General features: G+C 47.7%; 1 protein-coding gene across 3 annotated transcripts in view; it reads left to right on the top strand.

Annotated features, from left to right (window-relative positions):
- USP42 (ubiquitin specific peptidase 42) overlaps window positions 1-15,691 on the top strand; it is a 58,758-nt gene that overhangs the window by 6,608 nt on the left and 36,459 nt on the right. For 2 of the 3 annotated variants that reach the window (XM_081552759.1, XM_081552760.1), the window contains exons 1-2: window positions 9,140-9,266; window positions 14,422-14,671. In XM_081552759.1, the coding sequence (XP_081408885.1) occupies window positions 14,431-14,671 (241 nt within the window). In that variant the 5' untranslated portion in view covers window positions 9,140-9,266; window positions 14,422-14,430. Of the gene's footprint in view, window positions 1-9,139; window positions 9,267-14,421; window positions 14,672-15,691 lie in introns of those variants that run through there. The other variant, XM_081552761.1, reaches the window with a different exon arrangement.

Below are 15,691 nucleotides of genomic sequence, written 5' to 3'. Positions count from 1 at the left end.
TAAGATGTCATAAAATACAGAAAATAAGAGCATATGATCCATCAATGCAGATCTGGTTCCTTCTGCCCAGAACGCTCCCCCGCCCCAGCCCCCACTTCCCCTGACTTCCAGTTACTGTCCCTCAGGTCTGTAATGAAACTCTGACTTGTTGCACTTATACATGTCACAGGACCTCCCGCCATTTATTAGTTTGCTCGAGCCCCACCATAACAAAGTGCCACAGGGTGGGTGGCTTAAACAACACATGAATTTTCTCATAGTTCAGGAGGCTGAACATCCAAGGTCATGGACCACAGGGGGGAAAGAAAAGATATCCATAATAACCTAAGCTGGTAAAGAATCCGCTTGCAATGCGGGAGACCTGGGTTCGATCCCTGGATTGGGAAGATCCCCTAGAGAAGGGAAAGGCTACCCACTCCAGTATTCTGGCCTGGAGAATTCCATGGAATGTATAGTCTGTGAGGTTACAAAGAGTTGGACATGACTGAGAGACTTTCATTTTCACATATGGGATCTTAATTCCCTGACCAGGGACTGAACCTGCTCCCCCTGTATTGGAAGCATGGAGCCTTAACCAGTGGACCTCCAGGGGAGTCCCCACACTTCCCGACTTTATAAGGACGTCTGTTCCTGGTTTACAGTCCAATTCAAGGACCTCACATTAACTAGATTAACTTTACAGAGACCCTGTCTCCAAATAAGGTCATATTCTCAGGTGGTGGGAGTGATGACGTCAATGTATCTACTGTGTGTTGGGGGGAACACACTTTAACCTAAAATACCCCCTCACAGCTTTCTCTTCATCCGACTATGTTAGTGCCTCCCACTCTGCCCTTCATAGCCCTTCATCCATCTCCCGTGCGTGCTAAGTTGCTTCAGTCGTGTCCAACTCTTCACAACCCTGTGATCTGTAGCCCGCCAGGCTCCTCTGTCCACAGGATTCTCCAGGCAAGAATACTGGAGTGGGTTGCCATGCCCTCCTCCAGGGGATCTTCCCGACTCAGGGATCAAACCCAGGTCTCTTACATCTCCTGCATTGGCAGGCAGTTCTTTACCACTAGCAGCATCTGGGAAATGCCTCCATCTCCCATAGCATTTAGCATACCTTCATTCTAGATGTTGCATTTTTGAAGCCAATTTCTCTTTCTCCCTCCAAGTCCCCTCCCCATAAAAGCACAGTGAAAACCCCATTAATACAAGCACTGTTTATGTGTCTCTTACTCATTTTTCTCTGTATGATGCACACCCTCTGATGCTCAGTGGATACTCAATGGAAAATTGATGAATGAATGAAAGTCTGAACTGTTTGGAGGGGAAGGTGGTCCATGTAAATAACAATACTCATAAATTAATGTATTTGTTGCCTGGAGAACATTTAAATCATTTTTACTAATTTCCAGAAGTAATTCTCTTGGGATGCATGACATTATGCTTGTAACTTAATTAAAAGGATTTATACATTTGCCCTGTAAGCAATTTATTATGTTGTGGAAAGAATCCCCTTGGAATCAATTTCATCACAGTTGCAATCTAATTTGAGATACATGATATCTGTTCAATATTATGTTATAACTCTGCATTCAGCAAGTATCATTCAGCTATGTTTGATCATGTTCTTCATATAAGCACTACAAGTTATTTATTATTATTTGCTATTTTGTTTCATCTACTGTGATGAAAGTCACTGCTTAAAGCATTTCTAAGTTGTTACTGTTAAGACTTAGGGACCAACTGACTTTACATACCTTTTTTAATCAGCCAGCCTTTTATACTCTAATTGGGTTTCCATTGATTATATTGATTCTCTCTCTCATCTTATTTTTATTCTTGTTTTTGTTTTACATTGGTCCAAAAAAAAAACAAGAACCATATTAGTCATTATGGTAATAATACAAACTATGGTTTTGTTCAAACATAAGATGTTGTTAACATATCTTTGTTGACCAGCCAGCCAGCTGCATCCTTATTTCATAGTAAATGTGTTTTCACAACTGTTTCTCCTCCCTCATTTGAAACCTGAGGTCATCACATCACTGTCCTTTTCTCTATCTTCATCTTCTGACTTTTGTGTCATTCCTTTATGCTCATGGAAGGCTGTGGTCCCTGACTCCGTTTCAGCCATCCTACTCCTCAGAATTATTACTCCCAACTTCACCATCTGTATGGATGACAAAGTCACCTTGATAAATAGTTTGCACCATTTTTCAAAGACAAGTGGGGGAAATGGAATAATAGAAGAACCAAGAGACTGGTGAACTCTCTGAAGAACTCCCTCCTCTGCTCCCACGACCATGTCTCCTGTATTTTCCACATGTAACATCACTTCTATATTATGCCCAAACATAATTGGCATTAAAAAAAGAAACTCTTAAGAGTGACGTCAGCAAAAATGGTAGAGTATGAACCTCAAGGGGCCGACTCTAACACTGAAACTCCTGCCAAAAAACTGTCAGAATCACCCTTATCAAAGCTCCAGAAGACAGTCAAAGGTTTTCAACAACTAAACAAATGCTTCGTGGTGGCCCAGAGACCAAGACTCCAAGTTCCCAATGCAGAGGGGCCAGGTTCTAGTCGTGGCGAGTGGGGGCTACTCTCCAGTCATGGTGCACAGGTTTCTCATTGCAGTGGTTTCTCTTGTTGCTGAGCGAGGGCTCCCCGGGCTCTGGATCACAGGCTCAATAGTGATGCGCACCGGATTAGTTGCTCCAAGGCATGTGGGATCTTCGCAGATCAGAGAAAAGCCCACGCAGCAACAGAGACCCAACACAGCCAAAAATAAATAAAATTACTTAGAACAATTACTAGTATTATCATTTGTAAACTCCCCTGAGACTTGAGTCTACTGTCAGCGTTGATTGTCATTCTTCTTTAAAAAAAAAGAGTATTTATTTCTTTATCTTGGCTGCCCCAGGCCTTTGTTGGGGCATGCAGGATGTTTAGTTGGAGCATATGAACCCTTCGTTGCGGTGTTCAGGATCTAGTTCCCTGGCCAGGGATCGAACCCCAGCCCTCTACATTGGGAGCGCAGAGTCTTGGCCGCTGGCCCACCAGGAGGTTCCCTGATTGTCATTCTCAAGTCAGAAAAATGCAGAGCCTGGTGGTAGCCTCTTTCTTCCTTGGCCATCCTTCACTTTGTTCAGCTCCACATTGAGACATTTTTCTACTAAAGCTGTGAACTGTTTCTTTCAAATGCATATCAAGGTGAATTACACATTCAATCGTCCTTTCCTCTCTTGATTTTCTTTACCATCTCTGTCCTTGAGTCTCTGTGTCCAAGTCTTCAAGTCACCTTGCTCTCTGTACTTTCTGCAGGGAAACTGAAAGTTGTTCAGTTGTGTCTGACTCTTTGCGACCCCATGGACTACACAGTTCATGGCATTCTCTAGGCCAGAATACTGGAGTGGGTAGCCTTTTCCTTCTCCAGGGGATCTTCCCAACCCAGGGATCGAACCGGGGTCTCCTGCATTGCAGGCGGATTCTTTACCAACTGAGCTGTCAGGGAAGCCCCCTCTGAACTCGCCCTCCAATTTACCCATGCCCTTCCTCCCAATTGTGTTATTTTCTCCCACTCTTCTGGAAAATTGTCCTTAATTGCTTAGCTGTTTTATATAAACATCCTGAAAGCTACTGAAGGCAGGGACAGTGTGGACTAACTCGTCATTTCTCTTTCCCTGATTTCCAAAATAGATACCTGTATCTTTGGTTACCTAGATGGATATTTGCTGAATGAATGCAAGAGTCAGCTGCCTCAGGAGAAAGGAGCTAGACACAGCTAACTGTTGAGTGTGTGAACCAATGGCTTTATTGCCCAGATGAACATTCAGAACTTTAGAGTAAGTGCCACTGGAGTCCTTTCAGAAGGCACTGCATTTGTAAATTTATTTTAATCTTTATATTACAGGCATTTTATTAAGTTCTGGAGAAAAATCTCTTTGGGATCAGTTGTTTGTTTGTTTGCTTGTTTAGTTGCTAAATTGTGTCCAACTCTTTTGTGACCCCATTGGACTGTAGCCCACCAGGCTCTTCTGTCCATGGGATTTTCCTGGCAAGAATACTGGAGTGGGTTGCCATTTCCTTCCGCAAGGGATCCCAAGGATTGAACCGGAATCTCTTGCATTGGTATGCAGATTCTTTACCATTGAGCCCCCAGGGAAGCCCTGTTCTTAAAATCTTTACAAATTGAAGTGTGTCTCTTCATTTAGATAGTCTTCCTTTGGGTCTTGCATGTTTTTCAAGCTTATTTATTCTTTAGTATTTTGTTAAGCTCTTGAGATTATTATTTACTATTTTTCTAATTTGGATATTGCTATATATAGATTTCAGGCTTCCCAGATGGCACTGGTGATAAAGAACGTACCTGCCAATGCAGGAGACAGAAGAGATGCAGGTTTGATCCCTGGGTCAGGAAGATCCCCTAGCGGAGGGCATGGCAACCCACTTCAGTATTGTTGCCTGGAGAATCCCGTGGACAGAGGGGCCTGCTAGGCTATAGTCCAAGGGGTGCACAGAGTCAGACATAAATGAAGCCACTTAGCACGCACGCACGCATATATAGATTTCAGCTGACTTTTTTATTGAGGTTAACTATATATAAAATTTATCATTTGAACCATTTTCAAGTGTATAGTTCAATGGCATTAAGAAAATGCACATGCAATTGACTTTTTATTTTTTAATTTTATTTATTTGTTTTTGCAATTGACTTTTTAAATAGTCTTACTAATCAGTCACTTTCCTGAAAACTCTTCAGTGGGTCTTGTTAGGTAGTTAGAATTCGCCTGACAAGCTTATGTATTTTCTTTTTCCCAAAGAGAAGTATAACATACAAATGAAAATAAGGTTGGCTCCACTCATATAAATATCTTGTTTTGATGGTGGTGGGGGGGTGGCAGACTTCCAGAATCATGTTTAATCATTGTTTAGGATAGTTTGCATTCTTTAAAAAAAAAATAAAGTGTTAATATTTATTTTTGGCTGTGTTGTGGCACATGGGCTTAGTTGCCCTGAGGCATGTGGGATCAAACGTGAGTCCTCTGCGCTGGAAGTCTGTCTTAACCACTGGACCACCAGGGAAGTCCCAGTGAGGCCCAGTCTTAGTGATCGGTCTAGCAGCTAGGTGGGGCTTTGGGGCAGATCCTGGAGAGGGCATTGTCCTGGGGGGTACCTGCCTCCTTCGAGGCTTCTGCGTGGTCTTGGGGTTGTGGGGGTGGGATGGGAGCAGGCTTCTTCTACAGGCCCCAGAGCTTCAGACGAGTCTGAGGTTCTACCGCTGGCAGGTCTTCATCCTTAGTCTCGGGGTCCCACCTCTTCCTTATCAGAGCCCTGACTGTGGTGTTGGCGAGTAACCATGACTAAGGAGTTGACCATTTCTAAAGTTCAGCTCCTTTTTAAAAAATTTTTTAATTTATTTATGGCTGTGCTGGGCCTTTGTTGCTGTGTGAAGTCTTTCTCTAGTTGCGGCGCTCCGGCTTCTCACTGCGGTGGCTTCTGTTGTTGCAGAGCACAGGCTCTAGAGTGCGGGCCTCAGTAGCTGTGGAACATGGGCTTAGCTGCCCCACAGCATGTGGAGTCTTCCTGGACCAGGGATCGAACCCATGTCCCCTGTTCTGGCAGGTGGATCCTCAACCACTGGACCACCAGGGAAGTCCTTAAGTTTTAGCTCCTTTTCAGTGAACCTGAGCCTGGTCCTCAGAACTGTCTGCCCTCTGACTGCAGGTGATGATTGTAACAGGCTGCTAAGCAGATCCTTTTGGCTTTGCTGTATATTGATAAGAGGTTGCCTGGAGGCAGTCGTTTTGCCTCTTTCAAGCATCAGTGGCCACCTAATTCCAGTTTTAAAAAATTTCCCCCACATCCTCAAACACCAGAGAGATTGAATAAGCCAATGCACCCCCATCTACCACTCTCCCATCCAGCTCCCCCAAGATAATGGTCATCACACAGCTGTCAGCATCCTAGCAAGCACCTGAAATCCTATCGTTAGACTACTTCTTAGGACCATTCTGGGTACTGACTCTCTTAAGCTGAGAAGCAAGGCTTGAGACAGAATTCCAATGCCTGCATTACATGGAGAGAGTGTTCTTGGGGAGAAAGGGAATGGCGGAAGGAGAATCAGGAAAAAGAATTAAGTAAGGATGCAGTCTCAGCAGGAGATGAACTTGCTTCTGATTTCATTGGCTCCAGAATGTCAACTGCATCATAAGGGCTGGTCACTATTTGAGGCAAGGTCTTTCTGAACCCTGCATCGGTGAGCCATTGGCGTACACTGGAAGGGGTAGGTATGTGGGCTTAACTTGCCCATGAGACAGCCCTGCGCCAGCCAAGAACAGCCGTCAGAACTGGGTAGCTCTGCGTCCTTAGCGGCCAGCACACAGAGCAGCTGGGAGTGGACGGGCGCCTCAGCCAGCCAAGGAGACCTAGATGGGGCAGTAACAGCACCCACCGCAGGCTCCCTCGGTATCTGGGGGCCCTTGGAAAATCTAATCTTTTCCTTTTGGACACCTTTGGCTCTTTGATCACGTGATCACCTGGAGGCAGAGGACTTGGTGTCAGTTTCTCTGTGTGCGCTCAGTCGTGTCTAGCTCTTTGCGACCCCGTGGACTGTAGCCACAGGCTCCTCCGTCCATGGGGTTCTCCAGGCAAGAATCCTGGAGTGGGCTGCCATTTCCTCCTCCAGAGGACCTTCCCGACGCAGGGATCGAACTCAAGCCTCCTGCACTGGCAGGCAGAGTTTTTACCACTGAGCCACCTGGGAAGCCCCTGGTGTCAGTTTAGCTCTGGCGTAAAGACAGCGCTGGTCAAGGTAACTAGCTAAGTAATTAGTGTAGGTCCCACAGCTTGTAAGAACAGAGGCTTCCAGCAGCGTTTACTTTGGGTTAAACTCTGGTCTTGAGGAAAATGAGTTTCTGTGGCAAAAGCCAAAGACCCGGCTGTTTGAAGGCAGGGGCTTCCTAACATCCTTTGTCAACTTCTGCATTTATGTCATAGGTTTGCTACAGTAAGTGGCCCTGAAATTCTTTAGATGAATAGGACCTCTGTGTTTGTTTTCAAGGCACAGAGGAAGGAGGAGGTAGGAGGAGAGGGCCATGGGACAACCCCGCCTCTCCAAAAAATTCTGTTCTAGATAGAGAATGCCAAAGGATTAAAAAAAAAAATCCCTGGGGCGAGAGAGCATGAGATGGTTGGATGGCATCACCGACTCAATGGACATGAGTTTGAGCAAACTCCTGGAGATAGTGAAGGACACGGAAGCCTGGCATGCTACAGTCCATGGGGTCACAAAGAGTCAGACACGACCAAATGACTCAACAACAATTCTACTATATTAAGAGGTTGGTGGCAGGGGCAGTTTGTCAATAGGATGTGAAATGGAAGATGAAAGTAGATGCCAGACTTCTCATGTGGCTTCCAAAGAAAGCATTTTGAAATAATCACAAAGCTCAGGTGACTATTAGGCATTTGACTTCTTAATTCCTTTTCCTTCTGTATTTAATCACCTGAAAGCAAATTACTGGCTCCATCCCTATGGCTCTTCTGTTCTTACAAATCTCTTCATAGTGTTGCCAGGACCGTGCAGGTGAAATTTCATAACCATTCTTCACCAGGAAGTAAATTGTGGTGTTAATCCCCAAGTAAAGTCGCTAAACCGTGTCCGACTCTTTGCGACCCCATGGACTGTAGCCCACCAGGCTCCTCCATCCATGGGATTTTCCAGGCAAGAGTACTGGAGTGGGTTGCCATTTCCTTCTCCAGGAGATCTTCCTGACCCAGGGATGGAACCCAGGTCTCCCGCATTGCGGGTGGATTCTTTACCGTCTGAGCCACCAGAAAGATCTTTAATCCCCAAAGCGGGTCCTGAATTTTGGAGGCTTGAAATTCACCTTTTCCTTTCTTGTCTCCTCAAACAACTTCAGTGTTCTGATCCAAATACACAGCTGATCATTTGCATGACTTCTTTCTTAACAGTGAAATTAGAGCTACTAAGATACAGGGGGAGCAGTAAGATTCTGATGGGGGGGGAGCTCATGAAAGAGGAGGCATGGAGTGGGATGTCTGTAGGAATAAGGCAGTTTTGGCTAGGCCCTAAAAGGAAAGGGAACTGGAGGCCTTCCGTGCCAGGAAGAGTGGAGACTTTTCTGTGGGTCAAGAAAGTAGCTCTTAGGAAGGCAGCGACATCTGACTTGTCTTTTTTTAAAAAGAGGATCCTGGCCACAAGTGTGAAGGTTGAAAGGGCAGCAGAGTGAGTGGAAGGAATGCGAGCGGCCAGGCTAGGAAGGGACGACAGCCCCCACTGGGTAGGTTCAGGTGGGAGTGACTTGATGTAGTAGGATCAGGAGAGGGAGAGAGACAGAGGAAGCACTCAGGTTAGTGCAGGAGAGGGCCGCGTCGGCTCATCAAAGCAGGCAACCACACGGGCAGGAGCAGGCCGGTGGTGGAGGAAGGGAGATGCCACAATCAATTCTGTACTCTCCTCGACATCCAATAAGCGGCTGGATCTGGCCCTCGGGAACAAGAGCCGGTCTAGCTGCCCCCCAGGCGCCCGGCTCGGATCTGAGATGATCCTGTGGCGGGATGGGCCGGGGTAGTGGTGGTGGGGGTCTGCGTCTTCTGGAGCCTGGGTGGAAAATTCTCCGCTTGCAGGAACACGGCTGGCGAAGTCCGAAGGTGCCCCGCTGGCTCCGGCGTCCTTAAATGCCGGGTCGCTAGGCTGAGGAGGATCTCTCCCGGAGACCTGCCGTTTTAGGGTGGGGGGGAACCCAGGTGTCCCCGCGTGGTAGCGTCCCCCCGGCGCGGGCCAGACCGAGCGCACGCCGGGCAGAGGCGGGGGGCGCTCTCGGGCCTCCCCTCGCGCCCCACCGCCGCTGGGGAAGGACCTCAGCGCGCCCGCGCCGCGCGCGCGGCCCGGCGCCGCCAATCAGCGCGTCGCTCCCGCGGCCGCCCCGGCGCTCCAGTGACGCGCGCGCCAGCCCGCGCCCGCGGCGCTTTGGGCGACGGCCCCTCCCGCGCCCGCCCGGCCCGTTAGCTGCGCGCCGCGCCTCTTGTGCGACGGCCCCTGGGCGGCGGCGGCGGCGCGTGCGGGGCGCGGCCTTGGCGCGCCCCCTGGCGGCCCGGCGGGGCGCTGCGGGCGCGGCGCTGACCCGGAGGCGGCGGCGGCGGTGCCCGGATGGAGGCACGTCATTGTCCCCCGCCGGGCGGCTGGGCTGTGTGCGGCGGCGGCGGCGGCGGCGGCGGCCGAGGGGGATGGAGCGAGCGCCGAGCCGGGTCAGGTAAGCTCCCGCCTCCTCCCCGCCCGCCGCCGGCCGGCGTGGGGCCCGCGGATCGCCCGGCTCGCACCGGTCGCCGCCGGCCGGGCCGCCCCTCAGCCGGGGCGGCCCGCCGGGGGGCTGGTGCGGCCCCTTGCCCGCCGGCCCCGCTCCGCAGCGGGCCGGGCCGCCCGGGACCCCGCTGCGCGGGTGGCAGCGCCGCCGCCGCCGGCCGGCCGGGGCCAGGCCCGCCGGGGAGGGGGCGGCGGCCGCGGCGCCGCGGGAGCCGGGCTGCGCGGGGGAGGCCGGGCTGCCCCCCGGTTGCCATGGACACTGCCCTCCCGGCGCCCCCGCCCGGCCCAGCCCGCCCCCTTGGGCCGTGGGCCGGGTCCGGGGCGGCCGGGCCGGCACCGGTCTGTCCCGGGTGGGCGTGTGCCGGCCGCCGGCCGCGGAGCCCCCCCCACCCCGCGTGGCTACCACCTCCCGCCCCCCGCCCCGAGCGCCCCCCGGAGCCCCGGGCTCGCCTCCCCGCCCCCCCAAAGAGACAAACTTTCCCACCGGGTCGGCCCGCCGCGCCAGCGCCGGTCCGCTCCGTCCTCGCGGGGCCGTCCACCTGGCCGGGTCCCCGCCGGGCGTCCCGAGTTGCGCACGCCGGCCGCCGGGCGGAGCGGGCACCCACTCGCTGGGAGAGCAGGGGCCGGGCCGGCGTCGCGGTCCCCAACCCCCGCACCCCGCACAAGCGCGTGTGCCGGGGTCCTAGTCTTTTATCTTCGGGGCAGGAAGAGCCAACTTACCTGCAGAGGGGGTGGCGGGAGAGGGCGATCAGATGTTTGAGAAGATTTGGCGGAACCCGAAGTTTTTACGGTCTTAGGACTTTAACCTCGCTTTATGATGAAGGCAATCGACATCGCTTTTGGTGAATAGCTCTTTTATGTTCCGGGAGGCCTTAAGGAGGGCTGACTTGTTGGGAAAAGCACGTTTCCTCAAATAACAGGAAAACTGGTTGAGAAACTATTTAGTTAGCACCTGTTTTTCAAAGTGAGCCCCACTGTTTTAGCTTCTTCCACTTGTTAGTGGAGTCTCAAATCTTAAGTTGTATATTTGAAACATCAGTCTCGTCTTTTGACTGTATTGATTTCATTCAAAATGGATTGGTGATAATGAATCATCTGTCTCACTTGTTTGTATTTAGAACCAGTTTCACTTTCTTTTCTGTGTCATTGAATTAAGTCTACAGAGTTTGTAGAAGTTTAAAGGTAGTCGATGTGTTTACGTACAAGTAATTAAAATCCAGGTTTTGTCTTTTTAAAGCATATGTATTTGAAAATGGAAATACAGCTAGAAGGTGGATTACACTGTTAATATATTAAAAAGCAGAATGTTAACAGTTTCTTTTTGCATGTATGGATATTATTACCACAATGTATGAGGGGTGCCATAATGTTTAAAGAGATGTTTATTTTTCTAAAAATGAAAAAGAAACATATATTCTAGCCTCTCATCACCACAAAGGAGAAAAAATACCATAGGAGGGATAGCATTTTAAGACTTTCGAGTAAAACATTGTACTCAGAGCGAGTTACACTTACAGGAAACACTTGTGAAGTCACTTTGTCTCATTCCTCCACACACCATCCAACCTTGATTCTTGTACCCAGTTTTTTTCAAACATGCTTTTGTAAATTTTTATCTGTCATCAGAAGATGATGAGAGAAGTTTAAACTGTTCATTGAAGTAGTTGCTTAAAAGTCCTGAGATTTATAACAGTAATGTTTAAAAGCTTTACTGAGAGTAAAGAACACGTAACATCTGAATCCTGCACAGCATAGTTTGGCTTCCAGAAAGGTTTCTCCGTAGCAGATGGAGTTTAGTTTAATGCCTGATGGTTTCAGGGTAAGAATTCACTGGCTGAATACACATAATGAAGCAGAATGGACGGTTTTGGTTTTCCCAAGTCATAATGCTATATGGTTGTCAGTGAGTGAGTTGTATGTTTTACTTTTTTTTTTTTTTAAGAGTTGTTCCTCCCCCCCAAAAAAGGCAACTGCAGCAAGTAAAATAGTCTTATTAGGTCATGAGTGAATAATTGTCCTGAAAGGGATGTTCACCCCAGAAAATCAAGGTTTTTGCTATTTAACATTATTGTAAATAAGGCTAGGTTAATTTGCTTCTTCCTTTTCTTCCTCCTCTACTCCTTCCTCGCTTGTTTTCTTGGTCTTGCCTTGTTTTGTAGTTTCTTTTGACTGTTAAATGAGGAAAGTGTAACTTTTATTTGGATAATATGGCTCCACTGTTTCCACATCTATTTCCCATGAAGTGATGGGACCGGATGCCATGATCTTAGTTTTCTGAATGCTGAGTTTTAAGCCAACTTTTTCACTCTCCTCTTTCACTTTCATCAAGAGGTTCTTTAGTTCTTCTTCACTTTCTGCCATAAGAGTGGTGTCACCTGCATATCTGAGGTTATTGATATTTCTCCTGGCAATCTTGATTCCAACTTGTGCTTCATCCAGCCCAGCGTTTCTCATGATATACTCTACATATAAGTTAAATAAGCATTTTTCTGGGCTCCAAAATCACTGCAGATGGTGACAGCAGCCATGAAATTAAAAGACGCTTACTCCTTGGAAGGAAGGTTATGACCAACCTAGATAGCATATTAAAAAGCAGAGACATTACTTTGCCAACAAAGGTCCGTCTAGTCAAGGCTATGGTTTTTCCAGTAGTCATGTATGGATGTGAGAGTTGGACTATAAAGAAAGCTGAGCACCGAAGAATTGATGCTCTTGAGCTGTGGTGTTGGACAAGACTCTTGAGAGTCCCTTGGACTGCAAGGAGATCCAACCAGTCCATCCTAAAGGAGATCAGTCCTGGGTGTTCATTGGAAGGACTGATGTTGAAGCTGAAACTCCAATAGTTTGACCACCTGATGCGAAGAGCTGACTCATTGGAAAAGACCCTGATGCTGGGAAAGATTGAGAGCAGGAGGAGAAGGGGACGACAGAGGATGAGATGGCTGGATGGCATCACCGACTCGATGGACATGGGTTTGGGTGGACTCAGGGAGTTGGTGATGGACAGGGAGGCCTGGCGTGCTGCGGTTCATGGGGTCGCAAAGAGTCGAAACGACTGAGCTACTGAACTGAACTGAATATGGCTCCGACTTTCTTCCTGAGTAAGAGTCCTGTACTATATTTTACTTAGATTGACTTAACACTTCAATTCAGTTTTTCTTTTTGTTAAGATCTAATTAACATCTTCTTTTCTATTTCTTGGAAAATCTCATGGACGGAGGAGCCTGGTAGGCTATGGTCCATGGGGTCGCTAAGAGTCGGACATGACTGAGCGACTTCACTTTTACTTTTCCCTTTCATGCACTGGAGAAGGAAATGGCAACCCACTCCAGTATTCTTGCCTGGAGAATCCCAGGGATGGCGGAGCCTGGTGGGCTGCCGTCTATGGGGTCGCACAGAGTCGGACACGGCTGAAGTGACTTAGCAGCAGTAGCAGCTTTCTATTTCTACGGAAGATTCCAAAATTTTTTTCTTTAAGGTTGTACTTTTTAGGGAGGTGATAATCTTGCTTTCATGTAAAATCGCAACAAAATCAGGCTTAAAAAAACTCCTTGTTGTGAGTAGACAGTGCATGATAACATTTGTTAAGGCATCATATACATGGGTATTTATTTCACTGTTTTGAGTATTTTTTGAAACAAGTTTTAATTCTACTTCAGAGTCCTTAAGGATTAAATGAGATACTTTGTACACATCAGTCACCTGCAGCCTGGTGCAAAGAGCAGACACTGGTTCCATTCTCTCTTCACAGCTCACTCATCTGTTCAGCACGTGTGGGGAGAGCTTTCCCTGTGCCAGGTCAGGGCGTACAAACAGGAACACGAGGGAGAGGAGCGTGGCAGGCAGGACGGCTCCCTGGAAACCAGCCAGAGGGTGCCCCGGGTGCTGGGGAGCTTCCAGGAGGGGTTCTCCCGTCTTGGGGGAGGGGGCTGTCCAGGCAAGTGTCCCGAAGCCAGGGGAGTGTTCACCGGCTGGAGTTGGAAGGGTGGGAGAGACCTGGGGGAAGCGCAGCCCGTCCGGAGCAGGGAGAGAGCAGGCAGGAGAGGACCGTGCGCGCCTGGGGAGGTTTCCGGGGCTGGCAGTGCAGCTCCAGGTGTTGGGGAGCTGTGAGGGGGCGGGGCTCCCCTGGAGGGTCACCTGCAGGGCAGTGGCCTGCTCCGTCTGGTTGCCGCTGGGCAGTCTCAGAGCATTCCTGGAGTGCTGTGCTCTGGACCTTGGTAGAGCCCGAAGGAACCCCCGCCGGGAATGTGGGGCCTAGCGCCTGTTCCCAGCGGTGGCTAGTTTGGGTTAGGGTTGCCCCGTTTTGTAGCCCCAGTGAATTCTGTCCAGTCTCTCATAGGTCCTTATGAATATTAAGTTAGTGACTAACACAATGCCCAGCACATAGAAAGTGCTCAATTAGTGCTGGTCCTAAGATTTCTGTAGCGTTCAGAGAGAAAATTATAATGAAGTACTTTTATAACGTGTTTGTTTTCCAGTTTGATGTCAGAAATGCCTTAACGGGCTTCATTTTAAAAAGTCATGTATACCACATAAATGAGCCTCTTCAGAAAATATGTTTCAAAAGTGAGACTTCCTATTTTTTTTTCCCTATATTGTTTAAAATAGTAATATAGTTCAAACAATGTCATTTGAACTTGAAGCTTAAAGCTAGGTTTTCTTTTCAGGTAGTTGAGACTTTTCCCTGAGGAATTATATATGAATTGAAAATTGAGCCAAGGGTATTAGTGCATTTCACATTCTAGGTTTAAGCAAAAGAGAGAAAAAGATACTTTGTGAATGTAGAGAACTGGAAATTGAGGTACTTGATTGTAAATCAAAATATTAGATTTTCAGAGGGCATGAAATAGAATGACACGATCTAATCAAATACTTCACTGAAGATTTTATGATGAAAAATTGTTGGCATGTTCGGATTAGCACAATGGTAAATATCCCAAGAAAATTATTACAGAGCTAAAAACATACTGTTGCTTTTATATTGGAGTGATTTATTGGAAAATTAGCCTAACTGCTTTTAATTATTTTCAAAGATTTAATGGTAGAATAAGTAGATTACTTTTCTTTACCTTATGAAGCAAATGTATGCTTTTCGTCTTTTACAGAGTTGAACAATGACCATAGTTGACAAAGCTTCTGAATCTTCAGACCCATCAACCTATCAGAACCAGCCTGGCAGTTCTGAGGCCGTCTCACCTGGAGACATGGATGCAGGTTCTGCCAGCTGGGGTGCTGTGTCTTCGTTAAATGATGTTTCAAATCACACACTTTCTTTAGGACCAGTACCTGGTGCTGTAGTTTATTCAAGTTCATCTGTACCTGAAAAATCAAAACCATCACCACAAAAGGAGCAAGGTATTACTTTTTAAAAGACGGAATCACTACAGGAAACTCCTGTATAAATGCTGTCCATAAGTTGGTAGTTTCAAAGAGGGGCTTATTTTGCAAGATAAATTATTGCCACCTGAGTGGCCGGCAGAGTTACGTTATTTGACGGGCTTCATTTTCCTCTGCTTCTGCTTCATGATTTACATACGTATCATAACAGGGTAAGATTATTTTTAGTTACTATGAATTTCTTTAATTCCTAATTATTTGAAGGATAAACTTTATTCTGGTGAGAATTGAGATGGACAAGCGTTTCGTTAACTTGTTAATTAGCTACAGAGCCCTAAGTAAATGTCTACCTCTCAAAAATGTAAAAATAGTTGACTTTTGACAAGTGAGCTCTGCCCAACTTTGTTTTCAATTTTTTGTTGGTTTTTCCCAGTTAAAGTCATCTGTAGTCGTAAAGCTCTTTGAAAGAGAGCAGATCACGTAAATATTACATTATGTATCAAACCATATAGATGTGGTTACATGTGTTAAAACTCATCCAGATAAGTAAGATGTGGACCCTTTAGCTGGCACTCCTAAAACTTGGGGATTTGAAAGCTTTGAAAGTGTAAGGAAAGATTGATTCCTACTCAGGACAGTGTTCACGTAGAATGGCTTGGCCCTCGGATTGCCCTCCTAGTACGTATGATGCTGTGATGTGGGGTGGGGGGTGCGATTTGCTGAAGGTATTTGCGGGGGAGTTTGTCTCACAGAACAATTTTATTGAAAGTTGTACAGAGAGGTGTAGAGACCTTTGTGAGCAGGATTTTGCCACAGGACGTCGTCTCACAGACCCAGCCTCCTCTCATCTTGCTAGGGCTTCTCTCTCCCTCCAGACGGAGTTTGTGTCACCCCCCACCCCGGCCCTTTTTTGGGGTCCTTGTCACACTTTTTAAAGACTCATGTCTCCGTTCCTAATTTGGCTCTCCCTTCTTCATGAAGCTGAAGCCTGCCTTTTTGCATACTTAAATGCTCAATATTGCTGTTGCAAGCCGAGAA

Source organism: Giraffa tippelskirchi, chromosome 13 (genome assembly GCF_054371585.1).
Source record: "Giraffa tippelskirchi isolate mGirTip1 chromosome 13, T2T-mGirTip1v1.2.pri, whole genome shotgun sequence".
In the NCBI taxonomy this organism is placed as follows: Eukaryota; Metazoa; Chordata; class Mammalia; order Artiodactyla; family Giraffidae; genus Giraffa; species Giraffa tippelskirchi.
The sequence above is the reverse complement of the archived record's forward strand: the minus strand, read 5'-3'. Positions and strand labels throughout refer to the sequence as shown.